The sequence below is a fragment of the Puntigrus tetrazona genome, chromosome 8 (assembly GCF_018831695.1).
Source record: "Puntigrus tetrazona isolate hp1 chromosome 8, ASM1883169v1, whole genome shotgun sequence".
Taxonomy (NCBI): Eukaryota; Metazoa; Chordata; class Actinopteri; order Cypriniformes; family Cyprinidae; genus Puntigrus; species Puntigrus tetrazona.
The window spans coordinates 7,505,643-7,529,190 of record NC_056706.1 but is presented as its reverse complement, the minus strand read 5'-3'; the positions used below and the strand labels follow the sequence as shown (position 1 = coordinate 7,529,190).

General features: G+C 36.6%; 4 protein-coding genes and 2 long non-coding RNA genes across 8 annotated transcripts in view; all 6 read right to left on the bottom strand.

Annotated features, from left to right (window-relative positions):
• LOC122350865 (collagen alpha-1(I) chain-like) overlaps nt 1-23,450 on the bottom strand; it is a 513,797-nt gene extending 490,347 nt beyond the window's left edge. The window contains exon 1 of the mRNA XM_043247625.1: nt 23,403-23,450. The gene's annotated coding sequence lies outside the window, so the exon portion shown is untranslated. The remainder of the gene's footprint in view (nt 1-23,402) is intronic.
• Nucleotides 105-8,465, bottom strand: soat1 (sterol O-acyltransferase 1). Its single transcript, XM_043247637.1, is given in 17 exon segments — nt 105-1,541; nt 1,616-1,761; nt 2,028-2,145; nt 2,147-2,164; nt 2,460-2,558; nt 2,758-2,855; nt 2,970-3,099; nt 3,214-3,259; nt 3,519-3,600; nt 3,691-3,735; nt 3,738-3,768; nt 3,940-4,088; nt 4,091-4,221; nt 5,791-5,898; nt 6,062-6,121; nt 6,348-6,490; nt 7,780-8,465. Coding segments are annotated over 17 exon segments (1,569 nt in total). The 5' UTR covers nt 7,867-8,465; the 3' UTR covers nt 105-1,463.
• LOC122350878 (collagen alpha-1(II) chain-like) lies at nt 12,587-16,479 on the bottom strand. Of its 2 annotated transcripts, XM_043247645.1 has the most exons (21): nt 16,378-16,479; nt 16,248-16,301; nt 16,113-16,166; nt 15,960-16,013; nt 15,812-15,865; nt 15,577-15,684; nt 15,438-15,491; nt 15,267-15,320; nt 15,124-15,177; nt 14,622-14,675; nt 14,450-14,503; nt 14,328-14,381; nt 14,196-14,249; nt 13,993-14,046; nt 13,852-13,905; nt 13,715-13,768; nt 13,545-13,628; nt 13,284-13,346; nt 13,062-13,143; nt 12,770-12,911; nt 12,587-12,693 (listed from the first exon to the last, which is right to left on the bottom strand). In XM_043247645.1, exons 1-20 carry the CDS (start codon nt 16,423-16,425, stop codon nt 12,877-12,879), a joined length of 1,176 nt encoding a protein of 391 aa, XP_043103580.1. In that variant the 5' UTR covers nt 16,426-16,479; the 3' UTR covers nt 12,587-12,693; nt 12,770-12,876. The 2 variants fall into 2 exon arrangements, with proteins under 2 accessions (XP_043103580.1, XP_043103581.1); XM_043247646.1 differs by lacking the exon at nt 12,587-12,693 and having other exon boundaries at nt 12,781-12,911; nt 13,037-13,143.
• LOC122350889 lies at nt 16,755-17,638 on the bottom strand. 2 transcript variants are annotated; one of them, XR_006251634.1, is made up of 5 exons: nt 17,602-17,638; nt 17,459-17,512; nt 17,307-17,352; nt 16,925-16,978; nt 16,755-16,834 (listed from the first exon to the last, which is right to left on the bottom strand). It is a non-coding gene; the product is annotated as an uncharacterized LOC122350889 (long non-coding RNA). The 2 variants fall into 2 exon arrangements; XR_006251633.1 differs by having other exon boundaries at nt 16,757-16,814.
• On the bottom strand, nt 17,657-18,157 carry LOC122350892. Its single transcript, XR_006251636.1, has 3 exons — nt 17,970-18,157; nt 17,821-17,865; nt 17,657-17,709 (listed from the first exon to the last, which is right to left on the bottom strand). It is a non-coding gene; the product is annotated as an uncharacterized LOC122350892 (long non-coding RNA).
• LOC122350882 (collagen alpha-2(I) chain-like) lies at nt 18,530-20,377 on the bottom strand. Its single transcript, XM_043247649.1, has 9 exons — nt 20,276-20,377; nt 20,141-20,194; nt 19,996-20,049; nt 19,853-19,897; nt 19,377-19,430; nt 19,138-19,182; nt 18,955-19,008; nt 18,818-18,871; nt 18,530-18,731 (listed from the first exon to the last, which is right to left on the bottom strand). The coding sequence occupies exons 1-9, from the start codon at nt 20,369-20,371 to the stop codon at nt 18,654-18,656; spliced, it is 534 nt and encodes a 177-aa protein (XP_043103584.1). The 5' UTR covers nt 20,372-20,377; the 3' UTR covers nt 18,530-18,653.
• Nucleotides 23,451-23,548: the final 98 nt, after the last annotated feature.

Here is a 23,548-nt window from a genome sequence, read left to right as displayed (position 1 = left end):
GTCTGACTTGTGGTCAATTAATAACATATTAGTCTGAAATTTTATACACGTATATATCACCAATACACAACATGGTACATAATGCATACAAGCAAACCACTACAGTCAGTTAAACTGTTTATTTGTCCATTACAGAGCATGTTGGTACAGGCTACGCACTGAACGTTTCACAAGATAAAAGTTAGTAGTTTAAAAATATGGCATCAGTTTAGATTATTCCAAAATATTGATCACTTTTTTTTGTGATAAAAATTACAGCCATCGGCTATTCTAGAAATGACAACAGAACTTTATGGCCAAGAGCCATAAAGAAATCAAATTTTAAATGCTGTGTGCAGATATACAGTAGTCCTAACGTTCAACTCTCCATCACCACCTGCTGGTCAACACTGTTATTGCAAGTATGTTTTAAAAACGTAATACAATCTTGTGGGATCAAAGAGAGAATTCAGTCAAAAATAAAAAAAAAAACATTTGCACTAATAAATGCCATTCAAAATTTCCTAGACTTCATTATTACTATTTTAAAATAACCCCCCCCTGCATGGCAGTGTACATAATAATGTATGACTAACAAAGGGATTGTGCTTGAAAACCATTAGTATAATGATCACGAGTGCAGCCAGCTGCAAAAGCTCAACACTTCCAAAATTCAATACCCTGTTTTGCAATAAATAATTCCTAAAGCATAACTTTTAAATTAGCATCTAATTAGTTTAACCCTAGGAAAAGGAAAAAAAAAAACATGAAATCCAAATTTCCAAAGTCCAGACCTATCAGTCCAACTCTTCGAACAGTAACTAAAGCAAATAAAACTGGCAGAAAGAACAATTTCCCCAAATCAAAGTCATTTTAATTAAAACTCTAGGAATAAATTGTAAGAAGTAAACTATTTTAAACTATTTTTGTTTTTCACAGCAGTATGGCACATCATTTAAAATCCACTGGGGTTTTAGAATTCACAACCCAGCTTGTAAATATTCAAGTTTTGAGTAGTCCGGCCATACTGGTTAAAATGCACCACATGTATAATCTTCCATGGCCTCTCCAGTGCTGGATTTACACCACAATATCAAACACTATCTAAGAAGAGGCAGTAAACAAAACACATTTACTGTATAATCCGATCTCAAGTCAACTCCTCAACATCACAGAGGCTTCTAAAAATAGAATCTCTTTAGCCAGATCAGACATAACCTAAAATAGACTGCCAAAAACTTTTGAAAAGAAACAAAGAAATAATCCTAATGCACATTATAACCGTTCTGCATTCTAATGTGGATGTCATAATAAATATTAAATATCTAAGGCCTCTTCGTAAAACATTGTCCTCGTGATTATAAAGTACGATTGTCACTTTTCAGTTTGTTTGGTCAGAGTGCAATACCTATAGAATGCTAAAAAAAAGTTCCAGAATACATTAAGGACAAATCTGATTCGTCTGGAGGCTGGTATTGTGGTCTTCAGTGAGCACGTACGGCAGTGTTAGTCTGTGGCGTACAAGTCCAAGATCGAGGCTTCAGCAAGTCTAGGAAAGAAGGCTGAGAAAACAAAAAAAGAAACCGTGAATACATGAATCGATTCATACCCCATCGATTCATAGCACTTTGTTTACCTCTTGAATGGGGCAGAAGCGCTGCGCATACCACTCCTGAGAGTAGAGACAGATGAGAACGCCCTGACCCAAGAACAGCGCAGTCCACATGATCACGTTCCAGATCGGCCCTTTCCTCCGGTCATTAAGAACGAAGTTAAACACCACTAAGAGAAACATGAGTGCATTAGAGACTTTCATATAAAACTGAGTCATTTTAACCCGAAGCTTAAACCAACGTCTACGTGGTTATCCGGCATCCCAGTCTGCCCAAGCTGGTTAAATCGGTCTGTTTGGATGGTTTTAGTAGACCGGCTTCTGACCAGCTAAACACCAGCTTGGTCAGCTGTGAAACCAGCTTTAGCCAGCTATCAGACTATCAGTTTTTTTTTTTTCAGCAGGGTCACACTCTTGTAATAATCGAGATTCTTACTTCCAAAGCACATGAAGATGCAGAACAAGACGGGATAGAAGAAGCCAAAGCAGATGGCCAGAACGTACTCGTGCACCACAGCAGACACAGTAAAAACGATCAACATGGCGCTGCACGCTGAATCGCTTCTGTGTCATCTGTAGACGCGGATGAGAATAATGCTCCTTTTAGCTTGAGGAGCATTTCTGGATGATTGCACTCAAAGCCATACACAGTACACACATTTTATGTAAACGAGAACTTTTACTTTGGATGCAATTAATCATGAATAATTGTTTCGCAGCACTAAATAAACTGGATAAAATTATTAAAAAAATAAATTCTAGCAATTATATGAAATTAAATAATTACTCAATCGATAAATAAAGTATAAATAGAATCATTTATCTTATATTCTGTGCTCCTTTCCGACATTTTCACCTAATGACTTACCCACAGAAAGTCCCTGTAGACATAGTAATAAAGCCAATCATGTACTACAACATTCCATGTGCGGTAATAGTTGGCAAATGAAGTAGAGTTCCACCAGTCCTAGAGAAAAAGAACATTCAATGAACAATTGTATTCAATTAATATTTAATAAACATTGTATAACGGCGACATAATTGAGCTAATAAAACAAATTTGATCATGTGGAATATGAAAAATAACACTGCAGTATAGTCTTTAGGATCAAAGGGTCTATATTTGTTAAATTAAGTATGGGGCACATTTCGCTGCTGTCTGTTACCTTATAAAACATTCTGTCTCCAAACCTTAGCATTTCAGCAAATGCATTAAGCCAGCAATGAAGAAAGGCAAAAAATGCCAAAAAAAGCACCAGCACTCCTACGGATATAAGACAATATCATTACTTTTTAATATATCTTCTTCGGCATGTAGACATTTTATCAGTATAAAAGTATCTGAAGATGTGAAAAGTCTGTCCTGTCGACATTCTACCTGGCAGTATAGAGTTGAAGACACACAACACCATGGCCCTCAGATCAAAGAGCTGCATGCTGATGCTGCGGAACTGAGGGATACACAGCCGCACAAATATGTAGTACGCATAAAACAAAGAGCCCAGAACCTGGAGTGACACAGGAAAAAACATATTCAAGATTTCAACATAACATTTACCAACTCTTGGCATGAATATTTATAAAAATCACAACTTAAGCATGTATTCTATTAAAGAGCCCACCTGCGAAAACTTTGTAGCCACGTAACCCCACCGAATACATGGATTTCTACAAGGAAAAAGTGACATAAAAAAACAAAACTGAATAAAAAAAAATTATAAATAAAAAAATTATATATATATATATATATATATATATATATATATATATATATATATATATATATATATATATACATACATATATATATATGTATGTATGTATGTATGTATGTATATGTATATATATATATATATATATATATATATATATATATATATATATATATATATATATATATATATATATAAAGTATATATTTTCTTACCGTGGATAATTATCTCTGTATATCAGGGTGGGTGCAAATAGAAAGTAAATGTACTGGGTGAACTGAGGTACAGCTAAAGAATCTGGAAAATAGAAAAAGATGTATATAATTTAAGTTTTTGTAAGTTTATTTTTTTTCAGTCAAGTTACTAACATCAAAGTAAGGATCTTACTTGCTTTGTTTCGTTCTAAGGATCGCACTCTTGGCACATTTTCCTGATGAAAGAGTGAGCCTTCATTATCAGCCGCACCTGTTTAAAACAAACAATAGCAACTAGATTGGGCAATAAAACAACACCTTTGAATATTATTAGATTTCTAACTAGTATCGAATTCAGATAAACACAAAGCAGAAAACAGAGCATCCAACGATCATCAGAGTGATATAAAAAAAAAATCCTGTTGCTATGGTTACCGAGTACCTGTTCTAGAATAAGTATGAAGCATGAAGCAGGGGGAAGGCTGTTCTTCAGCACCACGTATGTGGGCAAGAAACCCAAACACAGTCCCTGGTACAGCAGCAAGAGAGAACCGGCCAGCACCGTCCATAAGGCCCGATGGTTTGACGCGGGTAAACGCTAGCCCAGACACTGAGCAATACATATGGAACTACAAGCGTGGACAGGAACATACACATCCACGTGACAACCACTAGGGGGAACTGGCCAAACGCGTACACCAACAGATCAAACTCAAGCACCAGTCTAGAGAGGGCAAGAAAGAAAGATTAGTAAAGCTTTAACAATTTAGTAAAATTTATTGTCTTACTTTACTCCAAGAAACACTGAAGGTACATGATAAACTAACGTGGAAACACTTTTTAATGTCACCATATGAAAAAGACATTAATCATTAATCAGCTTGTGCTGATATTGCTAAATAATTTCCCTAGGCTGTTCAATGACATTAAATAAGAAATTGCAACGTTTAACATCAAATGATTATTAAAAAATGAAACATATAAAAGCATTTTAACGATTCAAATTAAGAGCATAATAATTTCTCAATTCTCAAAATCTGGTAAAATTCCTGATTTGTTTAATCTTTTCTTCACGCAAGCACAAATTTGATCCTTACAGCTAAAACACCCAACTATAAGCATGTTGTTCACTGGCGTGAAGATGTTTATAGTTCATCAAAGCACTCATAAATCCAAGGCACTCGAAACGTGTGGGAAAAATGAAAAAGCCTGTACTCACATGGATTCATTCAGGAACATCCTGATGAAGGCGAGTTAGCCGTAACACGTCGGTGCAACACAAATGTGCAGTTTTTAAAGAAACACTCCGCTTTTTTGAAAATAGGCTCATTCTCTAACTCCCCCGGAGTTAAAAAAGATCGTTTTTGAATCCGTTCAGCTGAGCTCTGGTCTGGTGATAGCACTTGTAGCATAGTTTAGCACAGATCGTTGAGTCTGATTAGTCCAGAAGCATCTCGTTTAAAAATGACCAAATTTTTCCTATTTAAAACTTGACTCTTGAGTAGTTATATTGTGTACCAAGCCAGACGGAAAATTAAAAGTTGCGGTTGTCTAGGCTGATATGACTAGGAACTATACTCTCATTCCTGTGTAGTAATCAAGGACCTTTACGGCCTTAACAATGCTGCAGCAGGAGCACGTTCCTAGTCATATCAGCCTAGAAAACCTTTCATTTTCCATCAGGCTTAGAACACAATTTAACTACGGAAGAGACAATAAAATATTGTACCTCTTTGCTCATTTTCAAGCGAGATGCTTCTGGTCTAATCAGATTTAATGATCTACGCTGAGCTATGCTAAAAGTACCATCGCCAGACCTGGAGATCAGCTGAATGCATTTAAAAACCGGTAAAATTCAACGGTTTAGCAAATGAACTCCGGTGGAGTTGAAGCATGAAACTATTTTCAAAACGAGTGGAGTGTTCCTTTAAATTTTAAAGACATGTGAATAAAGGCTTTTTCATTTTTTCACGAGTGCCTTGGATTTATTAGTACTTTAAGGCACTAAAACGATTCCAAATTCGAGCACATATCAGAAACGTACTTTTAACAAGAGCCAGAAGAATTATGAATTAAATAGTCTTTAATCTCCTTTTCATTCATTTACAGGACCTTGCAAACATTGTGCTTGCGAAGGCAAAATACACCTCCTCATATTTTGACAAAAGCAAAACCATTATGCATTTATGAAACCACACAGTCGGCAAGGTCACAGCTTCAATATTTAAAACGAGGTTGCAGCTTAAACTACTGAAGCAAAACCGATTTGTTCATGAACTGCGAATGCTCTAACCTGCCCTCATCGATGAAGTCCACGACGAGCGTGCTGAAGATGAAGAGGATGAGGAGGGCGATGAACATGTGATAGATGGTGCGAATGTGGTTCACCTCAAACAGATCGCTGCAGAAAAATCATGCAATAAGCACTATTACACTACGGATGTAAATACAAGCAGTATAACCATTTGTTTCTCGCCTTCCTGCATTTCAAAAAACATTTCATAAGCTGCGCTTTAATAAACAGTTTTTTAAGGTCAGTCAGTCCGATTTTATCCATGACTTACTCTAAAAGGGATCGGCGGATCACAAACTGCTTGCTTTGGCCTTGGGAAGGTTGTGTATGCCTACACGAGCGGGGAAGAAGATAAAAAAGGGTTAGACAGCAGAAGAAAAGAGAAAAAGGCTAAAGGAATACGAGATCAAAACAATAAGCTGATGGACTGGCATGCATGATAAAATCAAACAATTAAAAATACATCACAAATACAGTGAATTCAAGCAGATTTGCAAAAGAGTGTACTAGGCAGCTGTGGCGCTCATTGCAGTCCGGTTTGTGCATATTTTCAGCACCTGAGTTTGCTTTTCTCCTTATCCGGGAGAGGAAAGGCTGTGCTCACGCGGGATGAATCCAGACTGGCAGACTCCTCTATCAGGCTGTCCATGAATTCATTGACTTGAGTGTCGAACTGCCTCATCAGGTCCGCCTTCAAGTGCTGAAAAAAAGAAAGAAAAGCTTTAACTTACGAACAAGAACAGAAGGTTTGCAAAAGGACGTGATGAAGCGCAACACATCATTAAAGAAAAAATATGTTTTAACTAAAAACTAAAAAAACTAAACATAAAACCATTTTAACAGTTAAGAAATAAATATTCTATTTTGGTCTGGTAAAATCCCCGATTTCTTCAACGTGCCATTTTATTTCATAACTTTGTCCTTACAGCAGCTAAAACGCACAACTATGAGCATGTTACATGCGTGAAGATGTGTTTAGTTTATCAAAGGCGTCAATGAAGCTCAACACATCATATCCGCAAGATAAGAGTAAGTCTGTCAGAGAGTCAGGTCTTATGTGATAAATCAAGCTGTCGCGGTCATGTCCTTTTGACCGCAGCGGCTCTTCAGGGAGACCAACTAACTTTTACGGATACTATATTCGGTCACGGACTGAACTGAAACTGAACTGATGACGCAATAAGTCAAAGGTCTGTACTTCAAATCAATTCTAAAGTTCAATCTATTCGACGAGATGTCTTTTTTAAGGAAGTCTTCAGAAGATCTACGTGTTGCAAACAAGGACATTATATTTTCCCAAACCTCACTGTCCCTGTTTGACAACCACATCCTTCCCTTTTCGGTCTACACTTCCTTCTTAATCGTAATTACAAGCACTTACATCGATCCCTAAAACCAAAACAACAAAAAAAAAGTTAATATTTGAATCTTATATTAATAAACTAACATATTATAAATGAATCCATTTAAAAAATATTTGTAGTCTTTTTTTAACTAATCTTACAATAGTAAGACTACAATAGCATATACGATTAAAAATGTGATAACAAGTGAAAATGTGGTATTACATTGTAATATTGCAAGGTTGCCGAACTAACCCACTAACGGAAAATCTTTTTTTTTTATTACATTCTGCCTGCATAAAGAGCATCTCGAACAAGAGCAAACATTTAGAGATGCTAAACAAAACAAAGCTTTATCAGTTTTACACAGTTCAAAATCCCAAGAATAAGCATTGCATTTTTTTTAACACTGAAAGGATTCAGTCAAACCAAAGGTCGCACTTGAACGTTTGGGATCTGTTAATCTGTGACATAATATGTGATAATACAGATAATCTGTGATAATACTGATAATCCGTTACAATACAGCGATAAAGAACGAGAGTTGCGCACATGCGACATTTAGCACTCTGTTGCATCGGTTGTCCTGATATTTGATTTCCTTTAAGACAACAAAGAAGTACTGAAAGCCTCTGAGCCATCCTACCTCAGCTTTCTTCTTCAGCTGTAGTTTTGCGCTGATGATGCGCTCCACTTCCACAGTTCCTGAAATGAGACATCGGTACAGTTCCATACACAGATGGAGCAGGTCATACTGGACACGTATCCTGGTAACCACACCACTAATCTTTAACTAATCTAGCATAGCAAACAGAATAACTGCATCCGTTACAGTGCAAACAGAAGAGACGGCGATTCATACAACGCTTTTAAAAAGACTATGCATTAATTTAATAACAATAAGGACAGAAATGCTCTGAAAACACCTGAAAACGAATTTTATCAAGATAAAATGCACAACGACGCCATCAAAGAAATTCATAATTTCATGTAGGCTGCAGGTTTTAACCTGAAAAGATACAATATTTATTATTAATACAAATTGCTATATTATTAAAGACTAAAAAAAAGAGCATCTTCACGTTAGCATAGATGGCTATATATATTAAAGCTAGTGGCCATGAATAGACTAGATTTCAAATATACTGCAATTGCTTTAAAATGCAGTAAAAAGACTGTAAGGAATAGAATGTCTTCATTTAATCTATAGGAGATTATTCTAAGAGGTAACGAATTAATGGTAAACATAGGACTTGATGACTTTTGACAAAAAGCACTACAGTGTATGCAATAAAGTTACATGACATAGCCTTAGAAACCACTAATACTAAATCAAAAACCGCGCTGTGAAGCATTCAGGTTGCACAATGAAACACTACCCTAGAATTGTCAGTGTCATCATGTCAGAGTTAACGGAAATGACTGCATCATTGATAACAGTGCTGGGCAGGACATGGCAATTTCTCAATCAGGTCACACGGCAAATCACATGGCAGTCTGTTCATCCCAGAATTAACCTTAATGGTTTCACTAACGTAACATGAATGTATCGTGGCCATTGTTTCCTCATTCTTCTTTAATGCATATACAATTACACAGCTCAGTTGAGACCTCAAGCAAGGTTATTAATGCAAATTAAAATCTTTTTACATGAATAATTAATAATATACCTATTTACCACTACATACAAATCTATTCTATTATAACAGGCTGGGCAAAGAGATTCTTGTTGAGCCTGCAAATGAATAATAGCAAAGGTGTGTACTCTTTTATACGACAGAGCCTTGTAAATCATGCGTTGTACAACTTGTACACGCAACGTAAATAGTAAGTGAAACATGTCTCAACTGATTCCATTGGGTCAGAGTTGACTAACCTACACTAGACCTAACAAAGTTAAAACTCTCTTCATTAGAATCTTACGTGGCCGTTTTGCCTCTGCCTAATGTGAATGCTTTGCATTTGGAGGATCAGGTTTTGTTTAGTGATTCAGTCTTACCATTGCTGGGAAGGGCACCTCTCCTGTGGCTCTTTCTGCTCCTATGCCATCTTGGTCTGATGAAGGAACAACCTTATGAGACCCCCAGCGACTGCGCGGGGCGCCAGCACCCTCATTCACCATCCTGCCTCTGGAAGACCAACACCAAAAAATGCGATCCTTCTTCATACATACATAATCTAATCAATCACCATTTAATTACACAATTCTAAGAATGCTAATCTTGATTGTATCAATTCGATCATTTTAATCTTCCTAGTAAGATTTGAATTGAGTCATTTTAAATCTAACTAGGAAGTCTTACTAGAAAACCTTTCTGGTTAGGCATTGAATATGACAAAGAAGAAAAAAATTTAATAGCGAGATTAGTTAGCAAGTACGAAATAAGCTAGAGGAACAGTTATGGTGTCTAAATAACGTGCATACAGTACTGGTCAGCAGACGAAGTGAGCAATAACCAAAAAAATGCCATAAAAAAATCTATAAACAAAAATGATACCCGATTCATATTCACTATTATGGCAGTTACTAGCAAAGGGAAAGTACTGTAAGTGACAAACTTAACGAATACTAGTTAATATTTAATTACTTCCTGGAAATAAGCATTAGTATACTACTGATATAAAATAATTCTAGTCAGTTGATAGAATAAACGTTGAAATGGCGTACCACACAAAGGTAAATGACTCAAGCTTTAACCCTAAAACGTAGTTTTACGTTAACGTTACATTAAAGTAGCTAACTGTATTGATGCCGGGCTGTCAGGGGGGTTAACTATTCGTCTGTATTTAAAACTAGCTTTAGACGACACTAAATGCGCACGATACTCCGCGCGCTTATTCTAACTTACACCAAATATATTCATTTGCCGGGAAATGTTTCCGACAAAATAGTGTCTGTTTTACACCATACGATGAGGAAAGACAAAAAAACAACGTTTAGATCACTTACTCGTGCTTCTTCCTCAATACACGCGTCTGCGATAATCAATTTAGCTTTCTGAAGACAAACTCTGTGAACGTTGAGGCTGGCGACTCCGTAGGATTGAAGGAGATCAGCGTGACAGCAGCATCAGGCCTGTTGAAATCATCTGAAACAACAGGCGCTCGTTCTCTACCGGGGGAGGAGTCTGCCTCGAAACCACATCTGATTGGACGAGCGTGGCTTCGTCCGTAAATGTACAGTAATAGTATCAATGCCTTACAGGGTTGCATGGTTTATGTAATAACTGGTTATCTCACTCTCTTCGCAAAGATGCAAGTTGTGGAATAAATATATGAATCTCAAAACCCTTCAAGAATATACGCCTATGTCATATTTCACCCCAAATGCAAATATTTCAAATGATGTGGTTATAGCTTTGTTTAGTTTTAAATATGTGTTTTATGTTAAATGATAAAAAAAACAGATTATCTTTGTGAAGATTACATATATGATACTGAAGTAAAGTGACAATGTGTAACCGTGAAAGGACGGAAAGTACATTGTACTATCAACTTGTGGAGAATGAAGACATGTGGTTAGATCCCGACCTTGTCACTTTTGTTCACTAATTTATTAAACACATTCACATTCACGAATTTATGTGAAATGACTCCTAGTTTTAATTGCAATAAAAAAGAAGAAAAAATAGTATTATTTATCTAGGGGTTGTTTATTGTATCTTTAAAGAAGATGACAAAAATACAGAGAATTTCATGGCATATTTCTCATAAAGGAAAAAAATTTCGACAATATATAAAATATATAAAGTATATATGCCGCCATTACATTATATATATATATATATATATATATATATATATATATATATATATATATATATATATATATATATATATATATATATATATATATATATATATATATATATATATATATATATATATATATATATATATATATACATATATATATATATATATATATATATATATATATATATATATATATATATATATATATATATATATATATGACACTGTGTAAAGGTTCAATATATGAACATTTCCTTCAGAACAAATTCTTACAATCTTACATAAATAAATCAGTACATAAATACTCACAACCCACTGACACATAAGTCTACATAAGTCTCTCACACACTCGCACACACACACTTTTTGCACCACTTTCAGTCTACCAGAAATATGAATAATATAAACCTGTAGAACAAATTCACTAATTATAATCTACGTTACATTATTATACAGCATTCAAAGCCGAACTGTAGCGTATGTCCTGGAAACAATGCACTCATCCCAGGTGCTCTGTGAACAGAATTTATTTTTGGAAAGACGCTATAAAAGCACAAATGTCCAAGGGCGATGCTTGTATCTCCTTCCCAGGTTTCTCCTCCACCCTGCAAAAGAACATCTCTTATGGGAAGGAGTCGTATGTCTCCTCTGTGAAGCTCCGAATTCCCAAGAACCCTCACCTGTGCTTTTACCTGCGAAGATAAAGAGGGGAAATACTTTATGTGACATGGTTTGGATGCGTTCTATTTTTTTTAAACTTCTCATTTAGAAAAGCTGTTGTCAAGTGTCCTACACTGATTGCTTCTTACCTCACAATCATGTTGTGATATGAGGACATGAGACGGATGGATTTCTTCATCGGAGTCTCCCCATAAGCGTAACACCCTCTTGGTGGTATCCTGGTGTTTAGCAGTGGGGCTGTGTTTTTCAGGACATGTCAGGCTGATGATTTGTGTGGCAGAGGTACTGTGTAACCGTAGGAATCGCAGCTGGACAACATCGAGATCTCTATACTTAAACTGTGCAGAGCAATAATCGGAAAATTACATTCATTAAGACACCTGCTATTCTTAATACAAATGATGATATTCACAGTACTGTTTCCATAGAAACAAAAAATACACCATGTTAGTAAATTAACAAGAAATTACATCATCTTATGAAATTCAGCAGTTATTACCTTGAAGCCTCTGTGCAGCTCATTAAACCACTTTTTAGATCTGTCCTCTGATGCCCACATCCCTGAAATCTGACAAATCACCGTCAATTAACACACAAATATACTATAATATTCAATATAACAGTATACGTACAAACATATTCTGTGTGTTATTCTGTGTATCTTACTGGCAGTTTTCTTGCAAATATTTACATTTTATTGTGATATGGTTCCACAAAGAACCTTAAACATACAACAAAGCTTTTCAATCTGCAGAAGATCCTTTATATTAAAAAAGGGTTCTTCGGATTATTAAAATGTCTTTCACATCAGATCTTTTATTTAAACGTTCTCTGGGAAGCCAATAGTGGTTCTTATGGGGCATTACATTGAAAATCCCTTTTTGGAGTAATAGTAATGGGCAATACTGTGAATGTCTTTGAGATTTTGATTCTATAATATCTTACAGTTTTTAAATCCAACTTTCGTTCAAAACATCAGTTCACATCTTAGAATCACTAAAGGATACTGATCTTACTTTAGACCGGACGGGAGACACACAAGTTAGACCACCAGCAGTGAAATTGCAGAACACACGGAGAGCATCAAATGGACATCCATGGTTTGGATCAACATAGTAGTGCCCTACAAACAGGACAACAGTAAATTAAATGTCCACTTTATGATGTCAGTCACATTTTTGGGCCTGAAGTCTGCTCACCATCTCTGAGGTGAGGCTGGATGAGACTCAGCTCTCTGCAGGTAGTTGCTGGGTTGTCTTTAGTGCCTTGCGAGAAGCTATTTTCCTCAAACTCATCTTCAGGCTTGTCAAATCGAGACTTTCTGGATAATGACCTTGCTTTCTGAAAATAGCGTGCAAAGACTTACAATCAATATATTAAAATCTTCATCTCAGGCCTTTTTGCTACCGGACCCCAACTTTCCTCTATATTTTTACAATACAAATGTGTTTTGGTGCTCAACAAACCAAGATTAACTGCTTGAGTTTGTACCAACATTTTGTGATCCTCTTCTCTGAGCATGAGGTGAAGTACGATGTCCTGGTATCTGCTGAACAGGAATACCTGGTTTTCCCTTGGTGAGATGGTGAGAGTGAGCCAGAATATAAGATTAAGACAATATCTTAAAAAGCAATCAAATCAATATGACATTAAAGTGAAATTAAAGTTAAAGTGTGAAATTAAAGTCACATGCAAAAAACCTATTCCACTTACAGGAGGTCCTCTCCGACCTTTCACACCTTTCAGTCCTGATATTCCCTGAATTCCTTTCATACCCTGTTGATAGGAGCAGCGCTTAAGAAAGCACATTTAACTCTAATAAGCTTAATGTACTTGAGGTCTAAATCATATTTTAAATCCCATATTGTCAATGCTTCAGCATGACCCTACTGTACTTTGCTGTTTGAATACTGCACATCAGGGTACTGCAGGTCAGTGTGACTCTAATAAGATTTGTATCTATACTGTACCTACCTGGATCATGTACAGGGCAAAGATAAGCAGAGCTGTATAAATTACGATCACACCTTCAGTACACACCTTCCTTCCAGTTGGACCCTGTAGAGCAAAACAAGAAACCGTGTCATCTATGCTATTGTTCTTTAGCAGATAAAACTGTTCAAAGAGTTTACAAAGAGACATACAGGTAAACCAGGGAATCCTTTGTCACCAGGACGCCCACGAGCACCAGCGTCGCCCTGCAATAAAGAACATATTTATGAATAAGGAATAAAAACATCACAGTAAATATGTGCACAGTATCTTGAAGGTAGTTATTTACATGTACGCCTTTAGGCCCATGTCGTCCCTTGTACCCTGGGGCACCTTGCTTTCCCTGTGAGATGAAGGAAAAGATTCACAACTATTGAAAAAAAAGCAACTGATTGTTTTTTGATGCATTTTCGGTTCCGTTCGAACTTACCTTTTCTCCTGGTGGTCCAACGGGTCCTTGCAATCCTCTAATGCCAACATGACCCTGTAAATTGCATTAATGAGCACTGAGCTACTGCAACAAATTACTCATGTTTTCTCAGTTTGGACCTCTGAACAAAACTGGGGTGATTATTCTTATTATTATTTCACATGTCAGAAGCAATTGTCTATAGTTAATGGATACAGTGATACCTTTGGTCCTTTTTGTCCAACATCTCCCTTTTCACCTTGAAGTCCCGGAATCCCCTAAGTTTTAACAAAGAATAACATAAAAAAAATCCACACAGATTGTAGAAGCAAAAACAATGTCTTTGATTTGATAACCTTTGGTCCTATTAGCCTGGTGGGTCCTGGTAATCCTTTGGGTCCTACAGAGCCCTGTGATGAAAAGGATGGTAAATTGGGTGTAGTAGGAGTCATTATTTAAGAGACAGAGAGGAAATTACCTTTGGTCCAGGTAGTCCTTGATTCCCTTGCAAACCTGGTGTTCCTGCGGCCCCCTTTGAATTTGTTTTTAAATCCATGCCACAAGCCATGACATAATACAAAACATGACCACTTTTATATAAGCCATGACCACATTCTTTACAACAAATTATATAAAGCCATCTTACTTACAGCACTACCTGGAGCACCTGGTCTCCCAGTAGATCCTCGGAAACCAATGTCACCCTGTAAATAGTACAGTAAGGTAGTAAATGCTCATGTTTATGTTTAATCTTTATTCTAATCTACTTGGGCCAGCTCAGAACTCAGGACAATGGCCCAGATCACACCAGTAACTACATAGCAAATATTCAGAACACCTTAACAATTGCATAATAACACAACACCTTAGCTGTAACATGGCTGATTCAGAACATAAACATAAAGGGCAAGGAAAAGAGAACTTAAACACACAATTCATCCATGTAGAACAACACCAGACAGTGAACAGAGGGAACACAAGGGTATAAATGAACAAGGGTGACAAGCTTAAAAACAACCAAACTACAAAAATGACTTTAAAATGCACAGGAAATGACATAAAAGTCCAAACAAGACAGTAACACGTAAGACTAGTGTTGAGGTTTGCATTGGTAAGCACTATATAAAATGTAAATAAAAGGAAGCTACTCACTGGGTCACCCTCATTGCCTATAACTCCCAGCAGTCCATCTGTACCACTGCATCCCTTAAATATCATTAGTGTAAAAGTCAATCATGTTTGGCACAATCATAAAATAGTCAGAAGGTTCACATATTTGTGTTAGGGATACTTGCTGGTTTTCCAGGTAGACCAGGATTACCATGTTTCCCTTTTGGTCCATGAGGTCCCTAGACAATAATACAATATACGTACAAACTTTGATTTGTTTGTGTAGGCAAATATGAAATAATACTAGTAAAGCTGCTTGTCAAGTCAATAAAAGCCTAAAAAATGCATGAACCCACTGGCTTTCCTGCAACACCTTTACTTCCTCTCCTTCCATGAGAACCGCTCATTCCCTGTGTGAAAGAATCACAAAAACAACTGGTGAAGACATTAAATGACCTGATTAAATGATACATCTAAAAATATTGCACCACTGACTTTTGGCCCTGGTTGACCCTTGAATCCTTTTCCCCCTGAAGGTCCTGAAGGTCCTAGTTTTCCCTTTAGTCCACGATGACCCACAGCTCCTGGCTGACCCACGGGCCCCTTGACAGGAGCGTAGATCATTTAAATGTTAACGCTTTCCATTTGAGCATACTGTATGTCAGTGTGAAATGCTCCATATTCTATTCTTTAGATTGGAAACCAATCTGGTTGTAAAGTGTTAGCTCACCATTTCGCCTCCTGTTCCAAGCTCTCCTTTCTTCCCACTTGGGCCTGAAACACCCTGTAGACAACATGTAAAATTCCATCAATTTGGGTTAGTAAGACCGCATAACATTTTCTAAATAATGCATGCATCTTCAAAGGTAAAAACTTACAATTGATCCAATCTTCCCAGGGCTGCCTGGATTCCCTTTATCTCCAGGCTCTCCCTGCAGGGGACAAAAACAACAGATGCACTTACTCATATGACGATGTAACAGAGCATACCAAACTTGGAAATACCATACAAAGTGGAAATAAAAACATACTTTTGGTCCAAGTTTTCCACTTTGTCCGACAAACCCTTTTTTTCCATGCAAACCCTAAATTTGAATGGAATAAATTAATGTTAAAATGTATATCCCAAAATATACAATAAATCAAATACATCAAACCTAACTTACCGGTAACCCAATAGCACCATTTGGACCTGGCAGCCCATTTGGTCCTGCCTCACCCTATGATACCCATATAACAAAATTAATATACTTCTTCATAGGATGCATTAGCTGTAAAAGAGGAAGTAGTACCCACAACAAGCCCACGTAGACCTTTGTCGCCTTTTTCACCAGATTTTCCCATGTTCCCTCCAGGACCATACGTTCCTACAAACCCAGAGTGAGCTCTCACACCTGTCTGACCCTGAGAAAAACAAAAACAAACAGAAAACATCTCAACACTAAAAGTATTTGACTAATATTTCACTTAAACACCTCCATAAACTTTATTAAAAACTCACTTTTCACCAGGGGATCCAGGATCTCCCTTCTGCCCTAGAGAACCACCCAACCCCTGACAAAAAAAAAAATAACTTATGATATTTTGTACTTCAGAAATAAAAAAAAAAAATCAGCAGTATTCTTACTTCTTGTCCTTGTTGTCCTTTCAATCCAGCAGGTCCTCGATTTCCGCTCTCCTTGGATTCCTTTTGAGCCACGATCACCCAAAGATCCTTCGATACCCTTCTCACCCTACAACCGACAGTTCTGTCCTGTGTATCATTTACATAAAACACCATAACACAACGTACATGTATAAAATGGAGTTGGCAAAAATACAGCATCAAAGAATTTGTACTCACAGACAAGCCTTTGCTTCCTGCTGGTCCGACTGGCCCAGTTTCACCCATTGAGCCCTAAAAAAATTATTACCATTTTTACCAATTACCAATTACCAAATCTGAAATATTTTTGAAAGAAGCCTCTTATGGGGTTATATGGGTCTTTAATGTCATATGACCTTCAGAAAACATTCTAAAATCCTAATCTTGTGCTCAATAAATGTTTTTAATAGTAACAATGTAGAAAACAGTTATCAGTTTATTGTATGTTGTATTGTATTGTTAAATTATTGATTCAAACTTTTAAAAAGTAGTGTACATATGGATGATACTCAAATCAATTATTTAGGAGAATTTCTTATTAATAACAAAACCAAGATTTATAAGCAATCTACCTCCTCACCATCGATACCAGCAGCTCCCTTCAGTCCACTGGCTCCTCTCAGTCCCTTCGTCCAAGACATTTAGAAATAAAACGTCTCATACAAGGCCACAGTGAAAGAACCAGTACATTTTACATAATTATAATGAAGATAGAACTTAAATAAAGCCCACCTTGTCACCTTTATCTGCTGGAGGTCCAATGGGTCCAGGTGGTCCATCTTTACCCTGAAAGACAGAATACAATATAGAGATAAAACTTTCCCTCAGTCCTCACAACAATAAACCACATAAACCAAAAAAACAAAAAAACATACTGGGTACCCAGCCACTCCATGTGGCCCCGGTGGCCCTCTTGGCCCTTGATTTCCTACAGGCCCCCGCAGACCTGTTTCACCCCACTGCCCTATGTTTCCCTGTGGGCCCTTTAGAAGATTACATTTACATAATGTTTCATCATTATTAAGTGAAGAAACACATGATACTATTGCATCATGACAAAAAGATTGCAAATGTGTGTTAAATGTATGCTTTACAGCAGGTCCTCTGTAGCCCTTCTCTCCTGGTAGGCCTCGAAGACCCTAGACAGAAAAATTCATAGATTGATAGAGTTTTCAAACATACAGTTCAATGTTAATGAACGAGGAAAAATGTAAAATATATATACAACCTATAAGGCACTTACTTGCTGACCGGGATTTCCTTTGGGCCCCTCAGCACCACTTTTCCCCTAATATCAAATGTAATGTTTGTAAAATGTGCTTGTCTATACATTAAAAGAGCAGAACATATGGCTTGTGAATGAAGGGAGGCTTGATTTAAAACTTTTGCTTCTGCAGCCGATTACTGTTTAATACAGCTAATAATGTTTTCAGCTTTTTATTGCATTACATTTTGTCATCATATGGTGTGTCACATGGCGTGACTGGTACATTTACAAACCACCAACCTTCTCTCCAGGACTGCCGTAAAGCCCTACTGAACCCTCTCTGCCTTTAACACCTGAGGAAAAAAACTATCAAGACTGAACTAGCCACATAAAATTCATTGCCAGTTGCTATAAAAAGAGCACAGAAAAAAAAAAAAACGAATATTCAAATTTGGATAAAGTCTGATCTAAAGAGCTAGGTGTCATGAAATCGAAAAAAACAATTATTACTTACTCTGATTCCAGGCTTTCCGGGTTTGCCAGTGAGGCCCAGGCTCCTAGTTCCCCCTTTTAAAAAGTTTTTAATAGCATTGTGCTGTAGGTCATATTCTTAGACAGTAATGTCAGAATTGGCAAACTATTACATTTTTAACAGCTAAATATACCACAAGATGGAGAGTTACATAACTAAGAGACTGAAGGGTTTGGAAATGCTGTCAATCAGGAAAGGAAAATAAAACTCACGCTTTTTCCAACGGGACCTTGGACTCCTGGTGCACCAGGCCTTCCCTGTAAACCCTATTCAGACGTTTAATCAGTTGTTTTGTACATGTCAGTATAAACATTGTCTAACAAATCATGAAAAAAATAAGAGGAGGAATTACTTGGGGACCCTGAGGTCCTTTATCTCCATCTGATCCTGATGGTCCAATCGATCCCTGTAACACAAATCACTTTTTAGTGGCTAATGAAGCAAACTAACAGGGCATTCTGTATGAAATTGTGTATGTGTGGCTCTTACAGATGCACCGTGAATGCCGTCCTGTCCTCTGCTCCCTGAAACACCCTGATGTCCCTAAATCATGTCATAATCATGACTTTGCTAAAATGGATGCTAATCCACTATAGCCTATGCAGTAGTTAATCACTGCTATGCTAAGTTTGTGTTATAGAATTATACCAATCATTAGGAAACTCAGTTTACCTTGTGACCTTTAAACCCGGTTCCTCCAGGGACTCCTGGTCGGCCCTGTCCCATTAAAAAATATAAAGTGTAAGTAATCTGATATATATGGTTAATTAGGCCATGATATTTTCTGTTGTAACTGAAATAATTATGACCAAAGGAACAAAGAAAACTGTGATCAAACTTTACTAAATCATGTAAGTAATTGCATGAGTTGTTTTATATTTAAAAGGTAATGATTTGGTGTACAAGGGAACCTTAATACCGGGCTCTCCTTCAGGCCCTGGTTCTCCAGATTTTCCCATCTCCCCCTGTAAAACAAAACATTTGGATATAGTGTCTCTCTTTAGTCCACTGTATATAGGCATCTGTTTTCAGATTTATTATATTTCCTAAACCAATAGGCCATGGAATTGCGGTAATGAATGAACGAATGAATGAATCTTTGATGAGGTGTATTAATTCCACAGTGGTCTCTGAATACCATGTAAAAAAAATTCCAGTGCCAACTACTGGTCATATGAGTGTGTGTGTGTGTGTGTGTGTGTGTGTGTGTGTGTGTGTGTGTGTGTGTGTGTGTGTGTGTGTGATTTATGTATACCTATGGATAGATTTTGTACATTTCTAAAATAACCACTAGGGGGAGCTACGATAAAACAAATCTACTCAAAATGATTAGCGTCCTTGCCTTCACAATTATGACTTGCAGTTTTATTTAAGAAATCATACTTACCAAAGGTCCTGGAAAACCAACGAATCCCCCTTGGCCAGTCTGACCCTTTTGAAGTAAAATAATGTTTTATTGAAATCGATTAAGTATGTGAAATCTAATGTATGATTTTTGCCAAAGACACGTTGAGAGAAATGATCAATCACCTTGTCTCCTCTCAGTCCAGAAGCACCTTGGATACCAGGGTGGCCTCTCTCTCCCTAAAGATAGCATTTAAAAAAGGTAACTGTTTTTATGCAGTAACACATTATATTAGATTTCTTTGATAAATAGAGAATTACACTGCTGTACCTTAGATCCATCATTTCCCTGTCTCCCCAGATCTCCAACAGATCCATCATATCCCTGAAGTAAAAGCAATGCAATGACTAACCGGCTGGTTTTAGTTAGTCAGTTTTGAATTAGTTACTAGTAGCCACCGCTCACCGTGGGCCCTGGTGAACCAGCAGGTCCAGAAGGGCCAATCTCTCCCTGTACACCAGACTGCCCTCCTCTGCCTCTGAATCCCTGTTTCCCTGGCATCCCCGGAGGACCCTTACAAAAAGAAGATAGATTAGTTCTTTCAACATTTAATCCAATGATTTCTAGTTCTTTGGGATCTGAGAACAGTGTACATCTGGCTCTCAATAAAAAAGTGTTTACAAAAGCCAGAGCTTTTGTAAATATTTTAGTGAACTCACTAGATCTCCTTTTGGCCAGAATCTCCTTTCTTTCCATGCTGTGCTTTCAAGCCCTGAAGTTCACAGACAGACAAAGACAACAAATATAGTTATCCCAAAATCATGATATTATTTTCTCTAGAGTCATACGAATTATCAATACCATTATACTGCGATTTGACCTGTTTTATGAAAACATTTTACATCTCATTTTACATCTATATCATGCTGTTTGTATGTCAGAAATACAAAGAAGAACAAACACAGCATTAAAATAAATTTTTAAAAATCCCCTTCACAACACACTGAAAGTGCTAAATGTATATTCTAATTATTTAAATTGAAGTTAATACTTAATTATTAATTAAATTATTAATTAATTAATAATAGTATAGCCTCACTAACTACATACCGAAATGAATATATTGCTTTACCAGCAGCTTCTACAAAGAAAACTCTAAAACATATCAAAAGTGTCTCACAACAACAAGACATTTAAAATATTAATGTTTGAAATAATCTTACTGGATCACCTGAGGGTCCGTGTTTTCCTGGTTTTCCACTGGCACCCTGAAACAAGAAAGCATATTGCTGCATTACCATAGAAGCGCACTGCTGTATCAAAAGAATATGAGAGATATCTGAAGAGACCGTAAATAATTATTCATGAAGAGTGAACCACAGGCTTACTTTTAGACCCGGTGGTCCTGGACTCCCAATGTCTCCTTCGATTCCCACATCTCCCTGTTTGAATAAGAAATACGTGTGCCTCAAGTAAATGCAGGAAAACCAAAAATGCGATTTCAGATGTGACTGTAATTTCAAAGCTTTTATAAAAAGACATGAAATGCACATACAGAGTCTCCTTTCTGACCTGGTGGTCCATCACCCCCTAGTTTTCCCTGAATAGTTTGTTAGATAATGTGGTAGTTAGACATAGTAGTTTGATAGAGGAGAGGAAAGAGGCAAGCAAATACATAGCTAGATTGATATAAGAATTGGGTCATATTCTACATTTTCCAGCATGACTACAATATTACAATATGGGTTACAAAATCCAGTTATATAAGACTATTACTGTAACTTCCTTTAAGAATATGCCTTAACCATAATATGGATCCTATCTGTAAAATACTGTGTGTGTAATCATGGAGACCAAGAGCACACAAATACATAATGTAAATAAGAAAGATAAAATACATAGTTTACAGCACCTGGGGTCCAGGAACACCAGGAATACCGATAATACCATCAGACCCTTCCTCTCCCTGAAATATATAATGGCATATGACTTTTTTCTCTTTTTTTGGTTTTTATAAAGTCTTTGTAAATAAAAGATTGACTTACTGGTTTGCCAAGTGGTCCCCTTGGCCCCATCTCACCAAGCTGTCCCTATAAAAGAGAATTAATAGTATGCATTAGCGACTGATCTGACTAACGAATCTTTACGACTTTCTTAATCATTTGTGATTACTGGAATGATGATGTTCAAGGACTGTCAAAATTACTGGATTGAAGCATAAAAACTAGAGTGCTTCTTACAGGGGGTCCGTTGACGCCTGGAACTCCCTTCAACCCCGCTGGACCCATAAGACCCTTAAAGAAAGCTTAAAGGTCAAGTTCTAAACATCAAAGAATTGAAAGTTGATACTGAATAATAATTAATAAAAAATAAATGCGATTTTGTAACATACTGGTGGTCCTGGTGATCCAGTGAACCCAGGCTCCCCTATCTGTCCCTGTGACACAGATTATTACTAAAACAATCAGATTGCTCACCTTTTTTGTATATTTTATATGGACAATAAAAATGATAATTTAGCATATACAGGTTGACCAGGTGGCCCCATAAATCCCCGAGGTCCTCTTGGTCCAGGTGGCCCCTTTGTATGGAAAAAATATTGTTTGTTAAAGAAGTTGTTATTGCTTTGCAATATCTTCATCTAATGGAAAGCAGCTATTTTAAATTGTACACATACGTTTTACTGTATATTTGATCATAAATGCAGCCTTAGTGAGACGTCTTTCAAAAATAGTTAAAAGTCTCAATATCAACATCAGTTCGAGATATCAGTCTCAAAAGCTGTAGAGACAGACAGGATATCGGTTTCATAAAGAAATGACACACAATCAGAAATATGAAGTTACTCACAATATATCCTACTACCCCTGCTAGGCCCTTCTGTCCCTTTTTTCCCTAAAGAAACAGAATTTGGTCAATATTATATTATCATACATATCTAAAGTTTGGTGAGCAGAAGCAACATTTTACCTTCTCTCCTTTTGTTCCTTTGATTCCATGAGGTCCCTGCTCATAAGATCACCCTAAACACACCAGATACCGTTTCTTTAAATATGCATTATGGAATATGGAGTGCGATATAATCAATTAATTTATGGCTGAGATGTCAAACATGCACGCTGTGCGGACAGTAGTGGACTCCTGTTTAGGTCTTGTATATTTAGATTATCTTATGTTACGGCTAGGCACAAATGGAATTTGCAGAATGTATTTAAATATTACAAAATGTAAATAGTCAAAATAGTTGGCACAAAAGTTTATTATAGAACTGATTGCATGATAGAAGATTTCTGTAAGCACAGAATCCATTAAGGCTTAGTACTTTACACTTACACTTATACACTTTACACTTTATATCTTATACTTTATATTTATATTCTATTTTATTTTATTTTTATATTCTACTTTGCACACTTCTTTTTTTTATACATATTTCTTATATTTTATATTTATATATACATTTAAATTTTGGACGGTTGTAAAGAACATTTCACTGCATGTCGTACCATGTATGTATGTGTATGTGACAAATAAAATTTGAATTTGAATTTGAAATATTGCATTAACTATAGAAAACCCTGGTCATTCTTACCCACTCACCCAGCTCCCCTTTGCTGCCCTTCTCTGCAACATAACCTTTTGGACCCTACAGAAATAAAACACATAGGCAAATATATGCAATTATAGGCAGAATATACAGCATATTTAATACTACTAAAAGTTAAATCACTTTGTAAG

Excerpts from the sequence above, each read along its gene's own strand:
- LOC122350878 (XM_043247645.1), bottom strand. The coding sequence starts at position 16,425 with ATGGGAAAATCTGGTGAAAAAGGCGACAAAGGTCTACGTGGGCTTGTT. Across the intron at positions 14,504-14,621 it reads CAGGTGCTCCAGGTAGTGCT|GGGGCCGCAGGAACACCAGG; the intron begins GTAAGTAAGATG and ends ACAAATTCAAAG. Across the intron at positions 13,144-13,283 it reads AAGGTCGGAGAGGACCTCCT|GGAAAACCAGGTATTCCTGT; the intron begins GTAAGTGGAATA and ends CATCTCACCAAG.
- LOC122350882 (XM_043247649.1), bottom strand. The coding sequence starts at position 20,371 with ATGCCAGGGAAACAGGGATTCAGAGGCAGAGGAGGGCAGTCTGGTGTA. Across the intron at positions 19,898-19,995 it reads CTGGACTGAGAGGAGACAAG|GGTCAGACTGGCCAAGGGGG; the intron begins GTGATTGATCAT and ends TTACTTCAAAAG. Across the intron at positions 19,183-19,376 it reads AAGGAGAGCCCGGTATTAAG|GGCCGACCAGGAGTCCCTGG; the intron begins GTTCCCTTGTAC and ends TTAATGGGACAG.